The sequence below is a fragment of the Sardina pilchardus genome, chromosome 1 (genome assembly GCF_963854185.1).
Source record: "Sardina pilchardus chromosome 1, fSarPil1.1, whole genome shotgun sequence".
Lineage (NCBI taxonomy): Eukaryota > Metazoa > Chordata > Actinopteri > Clupeiformes > Clupeidae > Sardina > Sardina pilchardus.
The window spans coordinates 16,301,666-16,325,288 of NC_084994.1; the positions used below are offsets into that span (position 1 = coordinate 16,301,666).

Genomic DNA, 23,623 nt, shown 5'->3' on the forward strand with positions numbered 1-23,623 from the left:
GTTATTTATTGTGCTCGCTCCTTCACTGAGCCTTTATTTCCCCACAACGTACGAGTGACCGATAAAACAGTGATGATGATCTGACAGCTGTAGCCCAGAAAGAAGATAAGACAAGATCTCCTGATCGATTTGCTGAGTGCCAATGTGCAGGCAGACAGAATAGAGTCAGACACACAGACACACAGACAGACAGAATAGAGTCAGACTGTCAGTCAGACACACAGACACACAGACAGACAGAATAGAGTCAGACCGTCAGTCAGACAGACAGACAGACAGCATGCATGGAGGGAGATAGTATTTTTTTTTTTTTTTTTAAACTTTTTATTTATGAACACAGCACTGTATACTGACCCACAGAACAATCCTGTCAAGTTACAAGAAGATTACAGATGGCATGTGAGCCTCTACCAGCAATCCATGGACAGTACAGTGCTAGTATAGTTTTTTTTCTCACAGAAACAGTAAGGGGTTAAACAAGGAAAGAAAATGCTACAGAGGGAAAAACAGAAAATAAAACAAAACAAAAAACAAAAACAGCATGAGGTCATAGAGATAATGTGTACCGGTTATAATCAGAAAGGTATGATCAATTAGATTACAATGACAAATCTAGGTCATGTATGTAAATGGTCCATTTCCCCCATCTCTTCTCTCCAATCTCTTTTTGGAGCCGTATAGAATATGTCATCTGCTCAAGGAGGTGTAAATGTTTCACAATACCAACAAAGGTACTCACAGTAGGAGCGTCTTTCTGAAGCCAATATTTTGTGATAGCCTTTTTCCCAGCTGCCAACAGAATTTTTAAAAGATACTCATCGTCTCTGGACAATCCCTCAGGGAAATGGCACAGGTAAAGATAAATGAATGTTACATCCACACTAAAGCCCAAAACCTTAACAATGACTTCTGACACCTCCTTCCAAAAGGTCTGGATTGAGGGACACTGCCAAAATACATGGGCATGGTCTACCATGTTTTCTCCACATTCCCTCCAGCACCCCAACTGAGTGTCTGTTTGTTTACCTTTTTGTTTAGGAGTGATAAAAAAGCGAATCACATTTTTCCAACAAAAGTCTCTCCAACCAAATGAGTTCGTAGTAGAGGACTGTATTTTCCAAGCGTTCATCCACATGTCCTCTGTTATTTCAATGTCCAGTTCTTTTTCCCAGCGTTGCTTCACATACTCAGTGGAGTCCTTTTTAAGTGATGTGATGCCATGGTACAGTCTGCTTATCAGTCCTTTACAGTTCCTGCTGTTATAGGCATCAACAAATATCTGGACCACAGTTGACAATTCCCTCTGGTTAGGATCCTTAACCTCTTTACCAAAATAATCAGAGATTTGTAAGTACCTGTAGAAATCCCCTTTACTCAGCCCATAAACCTGACATAGATGTTCAAAGCTATGAAGTGCCCTGTTTTTAACTATTGTGCATAGAGATGTAATGCCAAGATAAACCCATTGTCTATATCTGAGATCATACAATGACGGCTTGTAGTCAGGGTCGTACGCAGGCCACCTGAGTAATTTTACCTCTCGCCGAAGCTGAGAGCGTTTAACTACGTCAGCCCATATCTTCAATGATAAGTTCACCCATTGGCTCTCTGTCTGTGATTTTTCCTTATCATTGTCAACACAGCCTATTAATGATTGTATCGGAGCATCTGTCAAAGATGTCTCTATATCTTTCCATTTGGCTTCATAAGATGGGTTACACAGGCATATAAGTGGCCTTAGCTGAGCTGATGTATAGTAATCCTTTAAGGATGGGAGAGCCAAGCCCCCCTTTTCCTTTGATAGCTGAAGTGTGGAAAATTTTACTCTAGGCCTCTTTTTATTCCATATGAATAGTGAAATATGTCTATTCCATTCTCTGAATTGTTTTGGGGGAATATCTATAGGAAGTGACAAAAAAAGATACAGTAATCTAGGCATGATGTTCATCTTGACTGATCTAATTCTATCGCCAAAATCAAGGGGGAGCAGGCTCCATCTATCTAGGTCATCATATATTTTTTTGTTTACACAATTGTAATTAGATTTGAATAACTGAGACAGGTCTTTAGTCAAATTTATTCCTAAGTATTTGATTTGGGTGGAGTACCAATTGAACTTATATTTGGTGGTAAATTCCTGTGTAGGGGTGAAATTAAATGTCATAACCTGGGTTTTATTAACATTAAGGACATATCCTGAATATTTTCCATATGTTTCCAGCATATCCATTAAAACCGGGAGGCCAGTGGCTGGGTCAGTCAATGTGACGAGTACATCATCGGCGTACATGCTTACTTTATATTCCTCTCCTCCAATGAAAATACCTTTTAGTTTCGCCTCCTGTCTTATTGCTTGGGCCAGAGGCTCAATAAACAAGTTGAAGAGACTGGGGCTGGCAGGGCAGCCCTGTCTACATCCCCGCTCCAAGCTAATGGGATCTGAAAGGCTGCCGTTAACCTTGATCCTTGCTATTGGAGAGGAATAAAGCGCCTGAATACCACTTATAAATGTATTCCCAAAGCCAAATCTTTGCATTACTGCATAAAGGAACTCCCATCCAACTGAATCAAACGCTTTTTCCGCATCCAGACTCAAGATGATAGCCCTGGATTGTTAATGTTAGCCTTTGTTAATGTTTTCAATAATATGGAGAGATCTCCTGATGTTATCTTGTGTTTGTCTATCCCTGATGAATCCTGTTTGGTCCTATTAAGTTATGCATTGCGGTTTCCATTCTCTTTGTCAAGATTGTAGCATAAAGCTTATAGTCTGCGTTTAGTACACTGATTGGTCTATACCCTTTGCAATCCATCCTGTCCTTCCCTTCCTTGGGGATAACTGATATGAACGCCTCTCTCCAAGATGGCGGAGGAGATCCCTCCTCTAATACATAATTAAAGCAGATTTCCAGTAGAGGTACCAAATGTTCCTTCATGGTTTTGTACCATTCTGGGGGAAATCCGTCTATGCCAGGTGATTTATTATTGTTCAGACTTGAAATAGCTTTGCTTATCTCTTCCTTTGTTATATGTAGACTGAGTTTTTCGTTTATTTGTGTGCCAATATTAGGAAGGTCTAATGAATCTAGAAATTCAGTTATTGTCTGTATGTCTGCCTGGTCTCTTTTGGAGTATAAGGATGTGTAGTATTTCTCAAAGGCTTTTTGTATGTCTTCTAGATTTTTAACAGTCTTGTTTGTGACAGGGTCTTTTATTTTATGAATTGTATTTTCTGCTTGCTGCTTTCTGAGTTTCCAAGCTAGTAGTTTTGCTGCTTTAGGTCCAGCCTCAAAATACCTTTGTTTCAAAAATCTATTTTTTTTCTCCACCTCCTCACTAAGTATTTTATCTATATCCTGCTTAATAATCCTTATTTGTTGCATAATGACTGGGTCTTTATTGGTTATGTGAGTTTGTTCAAGGTCTTTTAATTTTTCTTCTAGATCTAACAGTTGTTGTCCTTTTATCTTCTTTGATAAAGCTGTCCTGGCTATAATCTTACCTCTCAAGACAGCCTTAGACGCATCCCATAGTATGCTAGGGTTTACGGTCCCATTATCATTTTCTTGAAGGTATATACCTAATTCTCTTTCCATTTCTGACACAAAAGTAGTATCATTTAACATTCCAGAGTTTAATCTCCAGAGTGTTTTGCGCCTACTGCCTTCAAAATGCATAGTTATATGGACTCCTGCATGGTCAGAGAGGACCCTCTGGCCTATTTTACAATCTTTGAGTCTATGCAGATCCTTGTTATACATAAAGACATAGTCTAGTCTTGAGTGAGTTGCATGTCTACCTGAGTAGAAGGTATACCCAGGTGCTGAGCCATGCACTGCTCTCCACACATCATTTAGTCCCAGTTCTCTTAAGGCCTTATTAATCAATTTTTCAGTATGGTTCCTTTTCCTGTTTTTATTGGTTGTGTCTAGATAGGGATTAAGGAGCACGTTGAAATCACCAGCACAAATAAGAGTTACATATGTCTCTGATGCAATCAGATCAAAAACCTTTTTAAAAAAAGGTATCTCACTCCCTGGGGGGGCATAGATGTTAAATAGAGTCACCTCTCTCTGGTCTATTTTGCCCTTAACCAAAACAAACCTGCCTTCTTTATCCCTTATTTCAGATATAAATTCAAATGGAGTTGAGTTTGAAATGAGTATTCCAACCCCCCTTTTCCTGCCATTTTTGTAGGATGAAAAGAAAGCATTTCTAAAACCCATCTTTTTAAATTTTTCATGTTCATCTCCAGACATGTGAGTTTCCTGCCAGAACACTATATTTATCCTATCCCTTTTAACCTTGGCTATCATCTTACTGCGTTTTATAGGATTGTTAAGGCCATTCACATTCCATGACAGTATATTATAATATTGATAATGCATTAACCATACCGTTGATATCCCGTGATTGTACATTCCAAGACCTCAAACAAGAAAAAAAACAAAAGGAAAAAGAAAAGGGGGGAGCTATGTGAACTATAGTACAAGTCATAGAACGGAGCTTCCAACAGAAAAGGCGACATATCACCTTTAGAAAGGGGGAGGGGCAGCCACTAGGTGGGGTCCCTCGGTAAGCTAGCGCTAAAACAAAAAAGTTTTGTGGCAGTCTGTTGACGATGCGTTGGTATCAGCAATTCCAGTATAATCACAAAAATAAGGAGGGCTAGTTGGGCATCAATTCTCCTCTTCGGGGGTGTCCGTATCCTTCCTACTGTATTCCTGCAGTCTCTCTCTCACCTGTTGCTGGAACTTCTCCCTTCTGGGTCGGGTCTCCTGAATCACCTCCCACGGCAGTAATTTGGCCAGAGTTTCCTCTGTGAAAGCCGCCGCCTTTCTCTCACAAGTGATCTCGCCCACATCGAATCCACGTCCTCTCAAATCCTCCGCTGCTTGTGTCGCGTTATAGTATGTGACCGTACCCGTTTTGAGATGAACACGCATTCTGGTCAGTGGAGTCTGGAAGCGAATTCCATGTTCCTTCAGGGCTTTCTTAATAGGGACATATTCCTTCCTCTTTTTTTGGACGGCCTCGGCATAGTCATGGTCGAAATAAACTCGCTGGTTATTGTGGTTAAGCCCTTTCTTCTTCCAAGCAGCGTAGAGAATTCTTTCTTTGATAGTGAACTGGAGAAAACGAACCACCATTGAGCGTGGTGGAGCATCTGCGGATGGTTTCGCTGCTAGGGCGCGGTGTGCTCGCTCAATCCCCAGGTCACTGCTCCAGTTCGGGTCAATGTCCTCACCCAGCTGCGTCTTAATCATGTTCTCTACAAACAACGTTGCAGAAGTGCCCTCTGCCTCCTCTGGAATTCCATATATTCTGATATTATTCCGTCTTGAGTGGCCCTCCATCTCCGTCACTTTATCCTGCAATGCTCGCTGGTTTGTTAGCAACTGGGTGAGAGCACCCTTGACTCCAATGTCCCACCGCTCTGAATCTGCCATGTTGTGTTCTATCTCTCCAACCCGCCCGGCTACCTCTTCAATCTGGCCTGACACATCTTGGAGCTTTCTGTGTATTTCTGAAGTGAATTCGTCCATTTGTTTTTTAATATCTTCCCTAAAGCACTTACTAAATTCCTGAAAATCGCTTTTAAGCTCGGCTTTGAGGGTTTCCATTCCTTTAGCTAGGACTTCGCTCACTGTTTCCCGAATTGCGGCCATGCTTTCATTTTCGCCTCGTGCTTCATCTTGCTTCTCTCCATCTCCTGTCTTTACATCAGGTTCTCGCCCTCTCGTAGCCGTCCTTACTTTCTTGAGTTTGTCCGCACTCATTCTAACAACTTTATTTGTGACAAAATAAATGAATTATATAATATTGAGTGCGAAAAGTTAAGCTGATACCGGAGCTCAGATATTATGCTGTCATCTCAACTCTCGCGCCACCGGAAGTGAGGGAGATAGTATTGAGGACTGAGATGTGTAGAGTGCAAGTGTACAGACATTAGTCTGTTGACAAAGGAAACAGTGCAGGTAGTCAGACACACAGAGTTGAGGTCGTCAGTCAGTCAGTCAGTCAGTCAGACAGATAGACAGATAGACAGATAGACAGTCAGACAGATAGACAAATAGACAGATAGACAGTCAGACAGATATACAGATAGACAGACAGAAAGATAGACAGACAGTCAGACAGATAGACAGATAGACATATAGACAGATAGAAAGATAGACAGACAGTCAGACAGATAGACAGATAGACAGATAGAAAGATAGACAGACAGTCAGACAGATAGACAGATAGACAGTTAAGCAAAGCAGTACAGGTAGAAAGATAGACAGACAGACAGACAAAGCAATAGAGATAAACAGTCAGAGAGACAAGCAGGCACATGAACAGACAGGCGAAGCAGCTGGGCTAGGTAGGATGGGTTAGGTAGAGAGACAGGCAGGCAGGCAGACAGACAGACAGACAGACAGACAGACAGACAGACAGACAGGTTATGCGGCACAGGTGTGTTGTTACCTGGAGGCACTGGGAGGTCGGCCAGGTTCACCTGCCTGCCGGCCTTCTGAGCCCTGATGGCGTCCTGGTATTGCTGAGGAAGATAGACAGGGACACATCAGATCAACACATTCACATTCACATCACACACACACACACACTATAACCAACCACTGGGAATCACAGAGTAAACAGGAGACATGTAACATTTCTCATGTCAATTTGTTTGAGCGTATGTGTGTGTGTGTGTGTGTGTGTATATATGTGTTACCTTGATGATATGCTGGTTTATGTGGGTAGGGTCGGGTGTGTGTGTGTGTGTGTGTGTTACCTTGACGATGAGCTAATGTATGAGGGTAGGCGTGTGTATGTGTGTGTGTGTTACCTTGATGATGGGCTGGTGTATTAGGGTAGGGATGTGTGTGTGTGTGTGTGCGCGTGTGTGTGTGTATGTGTTACCTTGACGATGCACTGGTGTATTAAGGTGTGTGTGTGTGTTACCTTGATGATGCGCTGGTGTATTATGGTGTGTGTGTGTGTGTGTGTGTGTGTGTGTGTGTGTGTGTGTGTGTTACCTTGACAATGCGCTGGTGTATTAAGGTGTGTGTGTGTGTGTGTGTGTGTGTGTTACCTTGACGATGCGCTGGTGCATGCGGGCCTTGCGGTCGTCTCCTTTGCTCTTGGCTCCCTCGGCTGCCTCCTGGTACTTCTGCATACGCTGCTGCAGCGCCTCCGCCAGAGAGCGGGGAGCTACACACACACACGCACACGCACACGCACGCGCACGCGCACGCGCACGCACGCACACACACACACACACACACACACACGCACACACGCACACACGCACACACACACACACACACAGAGAGGAATGTATGATGTATGATACAGGAATGCTAAACGTTTGAAGACTCAGAATCAGCTTGCTCACGTGAAATATAAAAGCTTGAGTGTGCACGGGTGGAACTACAAAACTACATTTCCCACAACACGTCCCACTCACCAGCCATGGCTGCAGGGGTGACGGCGACAGCAGGAGGCGGGGCAGGTGCAGGTGTAGGGGCTGGGGCAGGTTTGGAGTTCACCTGAGCTGGGGCAGCAGAACCCTGAGACACCACACCCTCCTCTGTGTGTGTGTGTGTGTGTGTGTGTGTGTGTGTGTGTGTGTGTGTGTGTGTGTGTGTGTGTGTGTGTGTGGTAATAGCAAGGGAGAAAGAGATGGAAATCAAGACAGAAGAAAGGTTCAACTGTTAAGTTTGATGAGGTTATGAAAATAATACTATGCAATTACTGACAAATCAATTAAGATATTGTGATGTAAATTCCTGTCACTATTTGGTAGTGTAATGTGTATTGTGGTCTATTGTAAAGAAGGGAGTGTAGTGAGCAGCACTGACCAGGAGGGGGAGGCAGAGAGCCGACGTCCACTGGCTCCCCTCTGTCCACAGCCTCCACTACGGAGTCTAGTTTCTGATGGAGAGAATACAAAGACAGAAACGAGGGCGAGAGAGAAAGAATACAATGAAAAGCTGGAAAACACGTGGACATCCATGCACAGACACACACTGTCACACACACACACACACACACACGCAAGACACTGTGACCCAGGGACTAAGGCCAAGGTCAGTGTCACAGTGATGGGCTGCTAGTGGCCCCCTAGTGGCCAACATATGAATTGCATTTTATAGACTGTACACTGGCCCATCTTCCAAATCCAAACTGCTTTTTAACAACAACGCTGCAACTACAGTAAGTGTCCAACCAGGATCACCACATGAATTACAATTTTAAACTCAGAGAACAGCACTCCAGCACTCCAACACCATCACAAAAATGCATCACACACACACACACACAGTCTTTATTTGCATAGTACCTTTAATACACAGAATGGAGCTCAAAGTGCGAGAGAGAGAGAGAGAGAGAGAGAGAGAGAGAGAGAGAGAGAGAGAGAGAGAGAGAGAGACAGAGAGAGAGAGAGGGAGACAAAGAGAGAGAGGGGGAGAGAGAGAGAGAGGGGGGCGTGGCCGAGGGCGCGTTACCTTGGCGATCATGTAGTGGCGTTTGGCGAGGTCGGTGTGGCCGCTCTGTTTGGCGTGGATGGCGGCAAGCTTGTACTCCCTCTGTCTGCTCAGAACCTGCGCCTTCAGCCCTGCACACACACACACACACCACACACACACACACACTTATTACTTCATAGTTCATACTTCATTATTCTCCTTTTGTGGGTGTGTCTGCATGTCTGAACCTGAGAAACGAGAGCGGGTGTGTGTCTGTGCGTAGTTTTGTGTGTGTGGGGGTGTGTATATGTGTATATGTGTGTATGTGTGTATATGTGTGTATATGTGTGTGTGTGTGTGTGTGTGTGTGTGTGTGTGTGTGTGTGTGTGTATACATGTGTGTATGTATGTATGTATGTATGTATGTGTGTGTGTGTGTGTGTGTACATGTGTGCATATGTGTGTGTATGTATACATGTGTGCATATGTGTGTGTATGTGTACATGTACATGAGTATGGGTGTGTGTGTGTACATGTGTGCATGTGTGTGTGTGTGTGTGTGTGTGCACATGTGAGCATGTGTGTGTGTATGTCTACATGTGTGCATATGTGTGTGTATGTGTACATGTACATGAGTATGGGTGTGTGTGTGTACATGTGAGCATGTGTGTGTGTGTGTGTGTACTGTGTGTACATGTGAGCATGTGTGTGTGTGCATATGTGTGTGTATGTGTACATGTACATGAGTATGGGTGTGTGTCTGTACCTGAGTGTTGTGCGTGCGGCTGACCGGGCGTCAGTGGCGAGATGGCGGGCGTATCCGGGGTAACGGCGGCGGATCTCTGCTGCGGCACCTGGAGCTGGGGTTTGGGCGGGACCGCCGGCTGGGGCCTCTGATTGGTCGGGGCTGGGGGCGTGTACGCCGGGGCAGGCTCCTCCTGCTCGCTGATTGGCTCGGGCGGAGAGTCGGCGGCAGGGGCGGGGGCGGGCTTTGCTCCCGTGGCAACAGGAGGCGGCATCTCGTCCTCGTTGATTGACTTCCCTTTCTTCACGGAGGTCAACATCGACTGCAGCGTCTACGACCATAAAACACAAACGTATTCATAACAAACATCAATACATGCCACAAACAAAACAACCATGTAAACAACAACATCCAGAAAACTTAGCAATCATAATAACTCACTGATCCTTGATGAGGACCATTGCAAATTTAAAGTCTTCGTGTCACATCTTTCCTTCTCTCCGCTGGAAACTGCCTCATTGTGACTCCTTATTGGTCACGGTTTCCCCCAGTTCTGATTGGCCAAAACCCAATTTCCCCCTTCCCACACTTCCTGCCTCACCATGAATCCTTATTGGTCAAAAACCCCCTACCACTCTGTTTCCCCTAGTTCTGATTGGCCAAAACCCTCCTCCTCCCTGCCTCACCTTGAGTCCGCGGTCGTATCGCCGGGCTTTGCTGGACTCCCCCGCGGCCTTGGCGTTGGCGATGGCCGCCTGGTACATCTGGATGCGCTCCTGCAGACGACCTTCGACCCCACCCACGGCACTCGGAGACGACGCGGGGGGGGAGCGGGGCGAGGAGGCGGGCGGCGTGGAGCGGGTGGTGGGCACCGGCGGCGCCGGCTTACGCTCCTCTTCCTCGTCCTCCTCCAACACCTCATTCAGCTCCGCCTGGAGGAAGAGAGGAGGAGAGAGACGAAGAGAGGAGGAGAGGAGGAGAGAGACGAAGAGAGGAGGAGGATGAGGTAAAGAAGAGGAAGAGAGGAGGAGAGAGACGAAGAGAGGAGGAGGACGAGGTAAAGAACAGGAAGAGACAGAGAAGAAGAAAAGAGGAAGAGAAGAGGAATAGAAGGGAAGGACAAAGAGAAGAGGAGGAAGAGGTAAATAACAGGAAGGGGAAGAGAAGAAGCAAAGAAGAGGAAGACGAAGAGAAGAGGAGGAAGATGAGGAAGTTATTCACTGATTGTAATGTACTTATGACTTGTCTCTAAAGACAGCCTGAATCCAAGTCATTTTTTTAAGAGAGAAAAGAAAACTTGAAAAATAAACAAACAAAACAGAGCAAACAAACAAACAAAAAAATTAAAAAACAATTTCCTCTCATTCCTGATAAAAGTTCAAGAAGTCTCTAAAAAGCACATTAAATTAGCTTTGGACAAAGGCGTCTGCTAAATAACCATAACCATAACCATAACCATAAATTCCTACACACAGGAACGCATTGGCTGAGTACGGCCAGCAGGTGGCAGAAGGCAGCCCAGGAAGCAAACCAGGCTCAATCACACAGGCCAAACACAACTACGCAAGATTGCTTCCTTCTATCCTCACACACTTTTCAACAGTTTCCTACACTTTCTTCATTGGTATACGTTCACTGTACATGTAAGCAAACTCAACAAAAGGTTTCAAGATCAAGCACAGCCTTGCAAAATAACATTGTCCTACACTTGATATAGAATATACTAAACTATCCCGTACAAGTATAGGGAAACTGAAATAACTTTGTCCTATACCTAATATATGATAATATATTCAACTATATATCTCGCAAAATATTCTAATGGGAAACTGAACAATTGGTTTCAATTTCAATCTCTTCTTGTCGTTTCCCTTTCGTCGAATACACAAATACGTTGACGTTAGGCAATTTAAAAGAATAACAGCAGTTCAGGGTATACAGTTCAGAGGTCAGGGTTCAGGAGATCAGGAGAGTCAGGAGAAAGTTCATGTCGTGGGTGTGATGAGGTGAATGTTTACCAGAAGGTCTTCGTCTCCCTCAAGGTCAACATCCTCGTCGTTGTCGTCCAGGTCCTTCATGCACATGGCCGCCATGCGCTCAATGTCCTCCATCGGCAAGGGAGCTAGAGGGCACACAGAGGTCAGGAAAAGGGAGCTAGAGGACACACAGAGGTCAGGAAAAGGAACATGTGTCTAAATACTTCTGTGTGTCAATGGGTGCCTCTCATTCGTCTTTTATACAGTACATCCTCCCTTCCTTCCTCGGTCCCCATCCTCAGTGATCTAGATAAAGAATGATGGGGCGGCAACAATGGGCTAGTCTATCCAGTGCTAGTTATAGATCAGTGGGAACGAGGATCGAGGATCGAGGATCGAGGATCGAGGAGAGGAGGGATGTTGAGAGAGGCCCAATCTGTCAATGTCAGTTGTAGGTATTGACTACAGTAACTGTTGTCATTATTAATGCCTCTTCTCTAGTGTGTCCCTGCTTATCAGTCATCAGAATTATGCAAACAAAAAAAAAACATGTTGATTTCCATAAAACGTTTCCAGTGGGTGTAGCTTGGGCCAAGGTTTGGATCCAGTTTATTGCTTTTTGGCAACTCTGACCTTGAGAGAGGTCAGTGCTGTTTGAAGGTCAGTCCAGTTAACAGTGATTTCCCTTTCACACTCCATTTTAATTGCCATCCAGATCCAGATCCAGCTCCCAGTCTAATCTTGCCTTTCCCTTTCTTCTCTCCCCTACACATCCATCTTTCTTCTCTCTCTTTCTCCTCAATCCACCTCTCTTTCTCTCTGTCTTCTCAATCTTGAATCCCTTTCTCCTCAATCCACCTTTCTTTTTTCTCTTTCTTCTCAATCTTTTCTCTTTTTCTTCTCAATCCACTTTTCTTTTCTCCCTTCTTCTTAAATCCACTTTTCTTTTCTCACTTTCTTCTCAATCTTTCTCTCTTTCTCCTCGATCCACCTTTCTTTTCTCCCTTTCTCCTCTTTCTACACAGAATCTGCTATTTGCCATCAAATCAAAACATTAACACAAAACAAACAAAACTATGTATGCTTTATGCACTGTGGATTGTTCTTCTTTATTTACATAGCAACAGCTCATGCCACAGGTCAGAGCACTAAGCTCTCGTGGTCTCGGTGGTTCCCCATTCATGTTAAAAAGATGTTTCAATTCTTCTTTTTTTGATTCCATGTCTCTACCACATTGTCTTAAACCCTTTTGGCATGTGACAGTGTAATTTTCAGTCAGAACAAACATGTTGTTTAAGAGAAAATCAACATTGAATCAATATTTATCAGGGGTATGAATGTTTTTCTACTGTAAGAACATTGCTCATGCCACAGCTCAAAGCTCTCAGCCCTCATGGTGGTGGTGGTGTGTGTGTGTGTGTGTATGTGTATGTGTATGTGTATGTGTATGTGTATGTGTATGTGTATGTGTATGTGTATGTGTATGTGTATGTGTATATGTGTGTGTGTGTGTGTGTGCTTTCAGCCCTGATGGTTGTGGTGGTGGTTCCCAAGCCAAGCAGGAGCCAAGAAAAAAAAAAAAAAAAATCCACAAAGACGCCACTTTAGGGAGCATCCTCACGAGTTCTTCAAGTGGACAATGACCCTACACTACAATAACCCTACACTGAACCGGAAAGGCCACTGAATGCACACAGACACTCATGAGTTTCTCAAATGTACCCTGAGGGTCTGTCACAAACTGTCACACACACACAGTGTTATTACATCTAGGAGTTGTCTGAGGTGTCGAGTCTACTATCTCACCAAAGCGGTTGTAACACTTAGAGGTGTATAGATCAGCAGATCGGTCTGCTGTAACTTAGATGTTTGAGTGGAGTGTGCCGTGTGAGAGTTGTAGTTGGAGTGTGAGTATACTGCTCGTCATCTCTCAAGCTCACCCCTCACCCCTCTCTCATCTCTCTCATTCATATGGGCATAATGTTGCCACAACAGAAATACTGAACACAAAGGAAGAGATAGTTTCTCCCATCTGTCTATCTGGCTGATGACCCATCACCTACTGAACTCCCTCCGCCTATCGGAACTATTTACCTCCGCCTGTTAGAATTATGTTCCTCCGCCTATCAGAACTATTTCCCTCCGCCTGTTAAACCATGTTCCTCTGCCTATCAGAACTTTTTATCTCCGCCTGTTAGAACTAATTTCCTCCATCTATTACTCTGCCTATCAGAACTATTTCCCTCCGCCTGTTAGAACCATGTTCCTCCGCCTATCGGAACTATTTTCCTCCGCCTACTACTCCGCCTATCTACCCCTCAAGCCCACCTCCACAAATCAGAGGCAAGAACCGAGCCCCCAGCTCCTCACCTTTGCCTCCAGGCTTGTTGGCGGGTGAGCGCCCCCCTCCTCCTCCGCCCACCAGAGCCAGCAGCTCCGCCTCCAGGTCCTCGTCATTCCCCCCGTCCAGCCCTCCGTCAGGGTCCAGGTCCAGCAGCAGCCCCATCTGAGAGAGGGGGATAGAGAGAGAGGGGGGGAGAGAGAGGGGGGATAGAGAGAAGGAGAGAGAGAGAGAGGAAGGGGAGGGGGGGAGAGAGAGAGAGAGGGGGAGAGAGAGAGAGGGGGAGAGAGAGAGAGGGATAGAGGGAGGGAGGAAGGGAGTGGGGAGAGGGGGGGTAGAGAGAGAGGTTTATAGAGGAGACAGGGGGGCAGACAGACAGGTTTACAGAGAAAGAGGGGGTAAGACAGAGAGAGAGAGGAGGAGGTAGAGAGAGAAAAAGGGGGAGAGAAAGTGTGGGGTGGGTGGGATGAGAGAGACAGAAGATTATATAAGAACCATCAAACCGTTAAATGTCATTTAAATCCAAACTGCTGCTGGGTGTGATGGAGGAGTAAGGGCTTCATAAATCTCTATCTGGCCTACACACACTGACACCACACACTCAAATATTACTGTACGATGAGGGGTGTGTGTGTGTGTGTGCGCCTCTCTGTGTATGTCTCTGTGTGTGTGTGTATGTGTGTGTGCCTCTTGGTGTATAGCTCTCTGTGTGTGTGTGTGTGTGTGTGTGTTTGTGTGTGTGTCCATCCTGCAAACACAGGCTTCATTAAGCTCCCGTCCACGGATCTGGTCTAATGCCACAAAGAAGGTCAGCGTGACCTCTCACCCCCCCGGAAGCCTCTACTCAGGGGCATTCTGGCAGAGAGGACGAGGGACTTTTGGAAACGGCTGATCTGCTGATCTGCTGATGTTCAATACATCTTCGGAAATCTTTCTGTAGGCTAACATAGCGGTCTTCGCAATACAAATGTCTAACTACGTGTCATGCCAAAATAAGACCACTCCTGAATTGAATTCAATGGACCTGGATTGAGTGGTTGAGAGAGAGAGAGAGTGAGAAAGAGAAAGAGAGAGAGACAGAGAGAAGGAGAGAGAGAAAGACAGAAAAAGGGAGAGAAAGAAAGAAAAAAAGACAGGAGAAAGGAGAAAAAGGGACAGAGAGCGAGACAAAGAGAGAGAACTTCCAGGACCCACAGCAGGCACTCTCTGTGGGAGGAACTCAGCTGTGCCAACTGGACCCCAAAGGCACCTCTCCTAAAACCTGACCAAATGCTGCAGCCCAACAACAGACCAGATTGTGGTCGGCCCAGAATGCCAAATACTTCTAAGGTAGGGGTCGGCATTAAAAGTGGACCAATGTTTAAAGAGAAAGCCAACCGATACCAGCCAATCAGAGGGAAGTAAGGCAGAGTAGGTAGTGTTTGTTAGCCAATCAGATTGTAGATATCCTCACACAGGACAACCTGTGTCTGTGAGCCAATGAGAGGAAAGAGACAGGGCAAGAAGTGTCTTTGAGCCAATTAAGAAGGAAGACCGGGCAGAATCCATGAGCCAATCAGGGGCAGAGAGAGAACAGGTGCTGTGTGTGTGCGAACCAGTCAGTGGGCAGATAGAACAGAACAAACGGTGTGTGTGTGTGCATGAGCCAATCAGAGGGCAGAGAGACAGAGCATGCAGTGTGCGTGAGCCAATCAGAGGGTGGAGATGGAGGCGGCGTCTGACTGGCAGAGAGCGGCTACTGCAGCGAGAGGGTCGGAGAGCTCTGGGCCAGTTGCCCAGGCGACGCTGGCTGGGGCCAACAAATGTGGACGCTCCATTCAAAATGCACTAGCTTGGCACTGGCCCTGATCAACGACCTGACGGAACCCATTAGGTAGAACCGAGGACTCCACAGTCCTACATACCGTCATTTCCTGACTATTAGCCGTGGCTCATACATTGATTTTGCAAAATGTCTTCAGCTATGAGGATAATACAGCGGGCCAGTTAATATGGTGTTAATGTGGTTTTGTTTCTTTTAACTTGCATAGAACACTGTCCTGGTACATAGCATCAGCTACATAGCAGCCCGGTTACAGTGCAAGCATCTCGGACAATCAGCTCATTCTACAGAGCCTTGGGCAGCCATACTAAGCGGGCTAGCGTTGTCCCAGTGTCCTGGGTCCTGGGTATTGAGGTCTACACCACCGGTCTCTTAAGTCCCTTTCCCACATGAGCGAGACATCCGGATGTCAAACGGATATCAAACGGGTGGCTGTATGTGGGAACGCAAAACTCGGGTATTTTCTTACCCGGAACTCACCCTACTAGCCCCCTAGTACTACTTCTAGATGTTACCCGGGTGCGCTTAGGTGGGAACGCAGCCGGCACAGTTCTGGGTAGAGATGGGGGGTGTACCGATGACGTATAGAAATGCGCCTTTGCAGCCTGCTTGCAGCGCAAGGCAGAAAGTACAAATTGCCATGGTAACGATAAACATTGCCCTACGAGTATGAACACAGACGAGAACACCAGAGTACAGAAAACAGTGACATTTTGTTGTGTACGTACAATAAAAATTTAAACTGCAATCACGTTGTTGTGTTTGTTGCGGGACAGGCAGGATTATCCTTGCAAACGTGAATAGCTTGAAGTGTTGTCGATTAGCTTGCAACTAGCTGTTAGTGGTTAGCAATTAACAGCTAATAGTTAACGTCGCTGTTATTTAGCATTGTTGCTTTTTGTAGGAGTTGGGAAGGAGCCTCAGACCTCTGTGTGCTGTTTATATTTTCCAGGTGTGTCATTATTTTCTATTAATTTGTTATGTTGGATGTTTATACCAGAGAGGGTTGAAGTAGAGCTTTGTTTATAGCCTGTGGTCCTGGCGTTAGCTATTTTTACCTCTATGCTAGCTCCCGCTGACTAGCGAGCTAACTACTTCTGTTGTTTCATGATGTTTTGGATCTGATGTAAGTTCGTATCATCCAGGCAACACAGCACAACAACGCATTTATTTAGCGTCATCTCCCTCCCCCTGCAAGTGCTGACATTGCCCCACCCCTCGCGGCTATTACTCGGGTCTAGTGTGAACAGAATTACCCGTATCTCACTCGGACATAAAGCTCATGTGGGAAACGTCTGTGTCGTGCCTCACCCGGGTAAATATGTCCGGGTAACTTCTAGAAGTTATGTGGGAAAGGGACTTTAGTAATTGTCTGGCTGTCTGCCTGTCTGTCTGTCTGTCTGTCTGTCATTCCTCTTTGAGCTCTCACTCTCATTCCCTTCTCTTAGTAATCTCCTTACTTTCCATGAGAATGAGTGATTAGGAAGTACAGTGCAATAAGAGAGTGACAGGAAAAGTAGTCTTTAACAAGGTTATAACTGATAAGCAACTTTAAAACTTAAAAACCATACATTGAAATATACGCTACAGCGGTTCTGGAGCCACAGAAAGTGGACTCTATCCTGTATGTAGATGACAGCTATAGCTGGTGTCCCTGACGACCACATGAGACCTGTGTGCAGTAGCTATATGCTGGTGTCCCTGACAACCACATGTCACAGACGGGTGGCGGCGGATGCCTGAGCATTAGTGCTAATGGCCCTGAACAGAACTGCACTGCTGCACTGTTACAGTGCAAGCACCTCGGACAATCAGCTCATTCTACAGAGCCTTGGGCAGCCACACTAAGCGGGCAAGTGTTGTCCCTGTGTGTTGAGGTCTACACCACCGGTCATAAGTTTGGGGTCTCTAAGTAACTGTAACACCAATACATGATGGGACTTTTTTTTACACCTCTGAATGACGGTAACCCTTACGTTTGCCTCCCCATTCACTTGGATAGTAAAATACGGACATACGGACTCTGTCTGTCTGTCTGTCTGTCTGTCCTCTTTGAGCGCTCACTCTCATTCCCTTCTCTTAGTAATCTCCTTACTTTCCATGAGTGATTAGGAGGTACAGCACAATGAGACAGTGAGCGGTTCTGGAGCCACACAAAGTGGACTAGCACTCTATCCTGTGGAGACCTGTATGTAGAAGACAGCTATAGCTGGTGTCCCTGACAACTATATGAGACCAGTGTGTAGTGTACAGCTATATGCTTGGTGTCCCTGACGACCACATGAGACGTGTGTGTAGCGGCTATATGCTGGTGTCCCTGACGACCACATGAGACCTGTGTGCAGTAGCTATATGCTGGTGTCCCTGACGACTATATGAGACCTGTGTGTAGTAGCTATATGCTGGTGTCCCTGACGACCACATGTCACAGACGAGTGGCGGCGGATGCCTGGGCATTAGTGCTAATGGCCCTGAACAGGACTGCACTGCTGCACTGCACTGGGCTGAGCTAGCTGCTGCGGTCACAGGAGCACGAGGTTAGGGCTCCAGCAAATCTAATTATCCTGAGCACAGGCAGACAGACGCAGGCAGGCAGGCAGACAGGCAGACAGGCAGACACACACACACACACACAAACACACACAAACACACACACACACACACACACACACACACACACACACAGAGCCTCTCTCTCTCTCAGACAGACGCAGGCAGACACACACACTCACAGAGAGAGAGAGAAAGAGAGAGAGAGAGAGAGAGAGATAGGGAAAGAGAGAGAGAGAGAGAGAGACAGAGAGAGAGAGAGGAACAGGAAGAGAGAGAGGGAGAGTAAACAGTCCAGACAGGAATGGATTGGCTGCTTTGCTGTCTCGCTGAACATAGTCTCTCTGCCCACGGCAGATTTACGCAAACAAAATGCTCAGGAGAGTCGGAGCATGAAATGATGGGTTGTAAAAGTACAAAATAACAGAGACAGAAGGAATTACTGTGGACTGCTAGAGCAGGATGTAGGTCCACTTATATGGTTACAGGGAGGAGACCTTTGGCCTGAAGAAATAATCAAGTTTAGTGGACCAGGAAGTGTGTGGAGGTCAATATGTTCTGAGAATGATGAGAATTACAATGGCATCGTTAAAGAGGCCACACACACACACAATCGAGGCCACTGACAGACTGACAGACAGACAGACAGACAGACAGACAGACAGACAGACAGACAGACAGACAGACAGACAGAGACACACATACACACAAATTATTGGCTCCCATACACAACATGGCTGAAGGGATGTGTTTCTGAAACAGTGCATCATCATATCATATGCTAAGTATGCAATCCTAATGTTCAAGTCAACCCGTCAGTACACGCAATAGATGAAGTGCTCTGTAATGACTTGGTCAGCATTAATGCTAGGCGTGTTGTTAGGTTGTTGTGTTATCAGGTTGTTGTGTTATTAGGGTGTCACCTACCTGTTTGGCCCGGGCTGCTCCCTGACCCCGCTGAGGGGGGTTCCTACTGCGACTCATGGGCTCGAAGTGGTTCTCCGAACTGGGGGAGAGAAAACTAGAGTGAGGACGAGGAGGAGAAGCGACATTCAGCGACGATGAATATGCGCTGGTGGTGCGCTGGTGGTGTGCTAGTGCGCTCGTTAATGAAAAGCCCTTACGAGGCAACCTCCCCTTTCAGGTGTCAGCAAGAAATTCCGAGACAGGGCGAGGGTCTTCCCGATAACGGAACTGCTAACGTTATTGAATATATTCTGACACTACCACTTGGAGATAAATTAAGCTAGACGCTTTCGGGAATAATCTTATGAACAGACAAACATAGACAACGCATGCTGGTTTTAGCTAGCACAACACCAACGTTTACGATGTGTCCCCCTGTAGCTGAACTGTTGCGGGTGGGCGTTAACGCTAGATAGCAATGGATATACCGTTTCAGAGGCTGAAATTAGCATCAAGGTTGTCCCCTGAAACCTGCCATGTAACTTCCTATGAACAGCATTTCTTCACCTCTTCCCTAGCTATTCATAATACGTGTTGGTAAGAAGAACCAACCATTGCCAAGGGACTTGCCAAGTTATAATAGCGGTCACTAAACTTGACCCTCTGCCTCGCCCATCGTGTGTGTCGAAGTAGACATGCCAATTTTCTAGGCTAGATTATTGTTACCTTTAGCTGCCCAGAAGTGTCTTGCTGTCACGCCACAAAGGTAACTTACTCAGGTGGCTAACTGTTTCTTAATAACTGGATGCTACAAACGTTACAGTGTTGATATGATCCCAGGGGGTTTATTAACGTTTACTTCACATCCATAACGTTAATTTGTGACACATGCACGCAAACACATACATATAAAGAACACATGTAGATATTTAATTATCTACTTTGCTGGGGTAACAGGTTAGCTCCCTAGCATGTCAGGCTAGCATGTTGACATGTTCTAGCTTAGAAGCTAGCTATCTTCCGAGCTAACGTTAGCCAGGTTAGCTTCAGATCACTTAGCAAAAAAGTTGGCGAACAACAATTTGTCACTTTCGTAAGACTATTATCCAACATTACCTGGTGGTTGATAAACTGATAACGTCAGGAAATTAACCAAGAAAACATCGGCTGGTACGCTTCTTCCTCTAGCAAGCTATGCAAAGTAAGCAAGTAAACAGAGACAGTTGCGACTGCTGTCAGGCGGTGAATGTGTGGAACTTCCTGATTTTCACCTCGTCCCCATTGGCAACCAATCATTCCGTGCTTTACGGCATCTTGCATCACGGGCACGCCCATGCCTCTCCTCAAGTGCAGATTCCTGTCAACATTTGGACAAAATTGCGAAGTAAATTAGTAGATTTAAAACATTTACAAGTAAATATTGACTCCGTTCCCTTTGAACAACAGAGAGCCACTGCCTTATCTACTACACCTGCCACTTTATCGTCTACATATAATTGTGTCCCTATCAGGTAATTGAACAAGGTGATTAGCCAGTACCAGAGGCTAGCAAATTATTTAGCTACTAACTTCTAAATCTGTGAAAAGACTATAAGTAAAGGTGAATGGCAATGGATTTGATTATGCCTGTAGAGAACTAAGTGTGTTGACATGTGTTATGATTTAAAAAAAAAGAATGTTTCCCCATCAAATGTATTTTATAACAATCTTTCTTAAAATGTCGAAATGTGACATCCCTTCATTGTTTTCCTGCATGTCTAGTTGGTGGCAATGACCAAAAGAAAGGGACAGACAACAGGTAAGATCTGTGTTTATAATATACGTCTGTAGAGCTAGCTAGTTGATTCCAACTCCATAGGTTTGATCTCTGCAGGACTGCAGGTCACTGGATAAAGGCCATCAATAAAATGTCTGCTAAGCTCTCCCACTCTGCAAGCGTTTGCAGAATACTAAACAGAGGCTGGGGTCAGGATACATAAAACTCCTGTGAATTATTTAATGAGCAATTAGTTAATGAGTATTAATGAACACATTAAAATGATCCGAAAACGTAGACATTTCATGGCATGTTGACATATACTAATCTGTTGACGCAGCATGCAATGGGCAGGTTCAAGGTTGATGTAAAATGCTCAATGTCTGATGGAGCCAAACATTACCCCCCCCCACACACACACACACAGAATTGATGTGTTTCATCACTGTACAGTCCTATGTTTGTATATACTGTAAAAAAAACAGCACGCATTTCACATTTGTACAGCCAGGCCCACATCTGATATACACTCATCACAAACAACTGTCATGTATGAGGTAGTAGTAGTGTGTCCCTTGAAGCCTAGTGGTGTATAGTACATGTTTACTGATGCTAAAGCTCCCCTGCAGAGAGTACTGAGGTCCTGGAGTGTAAATATCATGCATGATATACAGTAGAGCAGGGTATTCACGGGTCATGAGATTTTCTGGAATATCCAGACATGGAAAGTCAGGGAATTTGATCATTCTTGGAGCAAAGTCTTGTAATATCAGAGAATTTTGTTGTAGCAGTTTAAACATGTATGTGCCAAAATACATTGTAATACAATATACAGATATATTTCCACACACAGAATAGGTGTGTATATCTGGCTATTAGCTTTACTGCTTGTTTGAGTAGTTGTGGGTAGCGCAGAATAAATACCCTTTATTCATCTCTAAAAAGGTAAAATATTCTTGAATGCTCTGCGGCCACTCTGAAATCTTTGATTGGTATATTGCACCATTCGTTATGTCATAGGTCATGGAATTTCAGGGATTTTTTGTCAGGGAAAGTCAAGGAAAAGTCATGGAATTTTACATTTGACTTAGAGTGGGAACCCTGATGGAGTAGTGTGGCTTCTGAAGCCTAGTGGTTTATAGACCCCCTGGGTAACGGTGGCAGCTTTGGGTTTTATCGGCGAACTTGCGGTCTGATGTTCCTGCACATTAACAGCACCTGGGATCCAATGATAACCAGCGTATAGCAATTTTTCCCCCATTAAAACATCCTAGATCTGTTGTTAATGATGGCCAGGGCATAGTGATTTTATCTCATTAATACATGCTAGATCTGTTGTTAATGATGGCCAGGGCATAGTGATTTTATCTCATTAATACATGCTAGATCTGTTGTTAATGATGGCCAGGGCATAGTGATTTTATCTCATTAATACATCCTACAGTAGATCTGTCGTTAATGATGACCGGGGCATAGTGATTTTATCTCATTAATACATGCTAGATCTGTTGTTAATGATGGCCAGGGCATAGTGATTTTTATCTCATTAAAACGTCCTACAGTAGATCTGTCGTTAATGATGACCAGCGCATAGTGATTTTTATCTCATTAAAACGTCCTACAGTAGATCTGTTGTTAATGATTACAGCCACGAAGGCTCCCCAGCAGAGGTCACTGCGGACCAGGAAGCGCAAGGCTGCGGAGGACGATGAGCAGAGAGATGACCTGCCGGTAACGGACACAACCAAACAGGTGTGCATTTGAACTGGTTGCAAATGTAGGGAAAGAAATGTATGAAAGAAACTGGTCAAAATTGTGTGTTGTTGTTTTTCCATAATATGCTTCTTTACAATCATTAAAAACCTTATGTGTTATGAAGGTTGCAATTACGTCTTGTATATACGTTTTCTAACAACTGAAGATATTTGCATTATGTCGTATATGTATTGTATATTTCTATATTTAATTATCTGGCTTTATTGGCTGTATTATGATGTTTACAGTAAGTAGCCTGGTTACTTAGCAGTTTTGTCTTCTCTGTCCTCAGGATTCTGATAACATAAACTCCACCTCCCAGAATGCCTCAGTCTCAGAGACTACTCCACAGGAATGCTCTCCAGACAGCATAGTGAATGCTGACTCATCTGCAGCTGAAGCAAACAAATTGGGAGATGCGATTACTCATGATGTTGGTGTTTCCTCTGGACTGGAACCCGAAGAGAAAGTCACGTCAGACGCACAAACACCCAAACCTGCCCTCTCCGAGGGTTCTGATGCCCTGTCCACCGAGGGTTCTGATTCCCTGTCCATCTTCACCAAAGACGGCCCGTCAGTTTGCTCCACCAGCTCGGCCGGACACGTTTCTAACCAGCCTGTGGGCTCTCACGAGGTCCAGACCTCGTCCCCCAGCAGCCCCCCTGATCCATCTCTGCACACGGAGGCCAAAGCTGGAGGCCCCTCTCCCATGGAGGGTGTAGAGAACCTGGGGGATGAGGTGGAGTCGGAGTCCCTGCTCCAGCACCCACAGGACGGGGAGGACGCCTCACACCTGCCCAGGGAGGAGAGGCCTGATCTGGGGAGCGAGGCGTCATCATCGCAGGGGGCGGACGGCGGAGACCCGGCCGACGCTCCGGCGAGGAAGAGGGTGCGGAGGAGGATGGGGATGGGGAGACTCGGAGGGGAGAGGGAGAGGAAGAACCTTCCGGAAGTGGGACAGACCTGCGGGAGGAGGATGGGTGAAAAAGACGGAGGTGAGAAGGAGAGAGAGACGAGCGACAGAGGAGAGAAAGAGAGAGAGACAAGCGATGGAGGAGAGAAGGAGAGAGTGATGGACGGAGGAGAGAAGGAGAGAGTGATGGACGGAGGAGAGAAGGAGAGAGTGTCGGATGGAGCTAGAGGACTGAAGGCGGACGATGGTCCCGGTCTCTCGGAGAGGGAGGAGACTGTCCAGACGGGGGTCACACAGCCACACTCGGACACTGCAGTGGAGCACAGCTCTGAGGAGACCAGGTGCTCTGGACAGAGCCACAGACACGACTCTGGGTCTGAGGGGCGTGATGACGCAAGTG

The 23,623-nt window shown here is 45.6% G+C and overlaps 1 protein-coding gene and 1 long non-coding RNA gene across 2 annotated transcripts in view; one reads left to right on the plus strand and one right to left on the minus strand.

Annotated features, from left to right (window-relative positions):
* Positions 1-20,050, minus strand: part of cc2d1a (coiled-coil and C2 domain containing 1A) — a 46,601-nt gene extending 26,551 nt beyond the window's left edge. Inside the window, exons 1-11 of the mRNA XM_062539344.1 lie at positions 19,916-20,050; positions 18,821-18,899; positions 13,551-13,686; positions 11,223-11,326; positions 9,891-10,136; positions 9,226-9,535; positions 8,499-8,608; positions 7,851-7,923; positions 7,457-7,579; positions 7,082-7,200; positions 6,472-6,544 (exon numbers count right to left, since the gene is read on the minus strand). Coding sequence (XP_062395328.1) covers positions 6,472-6,544; positions 7,082-7,200; positions 7,457-7,579; positions 7,851-7,923; positions 8,499-8,608; positions 9,226-9,535; positions 9,891-10,136; positions 11,223-11,326; positions 13,551-13,686; positions 18,821-18,877 — 1,351 coding nt within the window. The 5' untranslated portion in view covers positions 18,878-18,899; positions 19,916-20,050. The remainder of the gene's footprint in view (positions 1-6,471; positions 6,545-7,081; positions 7,201-7,456; positions 7,580-7,850; positions 7,924-8,498; positions 8,609-9,225; positions 9,536-9,890; positions 10,137-11,222; positions 11,327-13,550; positions 13,687-18,820; positions 18,900-19,915) is intronic.
* Positions 20,051-20,551: 501 nt separating this feature from the next.
* On the plus strand, positions 20,552-22,837 carry LOC134083171 (uncharacterized). The gene is made up of 3 exons (XR_009939708.1): positions 20,552-20,597; positions 22,204-22,307; positions 22,603-22,837. It is a non-coding gene; the product is annotated as an uncharacterized LOC134083171 (long non-coding RNA).
* The last annotated feature ends 786 nt before the right edge of the window (positions 22,838-23,623 follow it).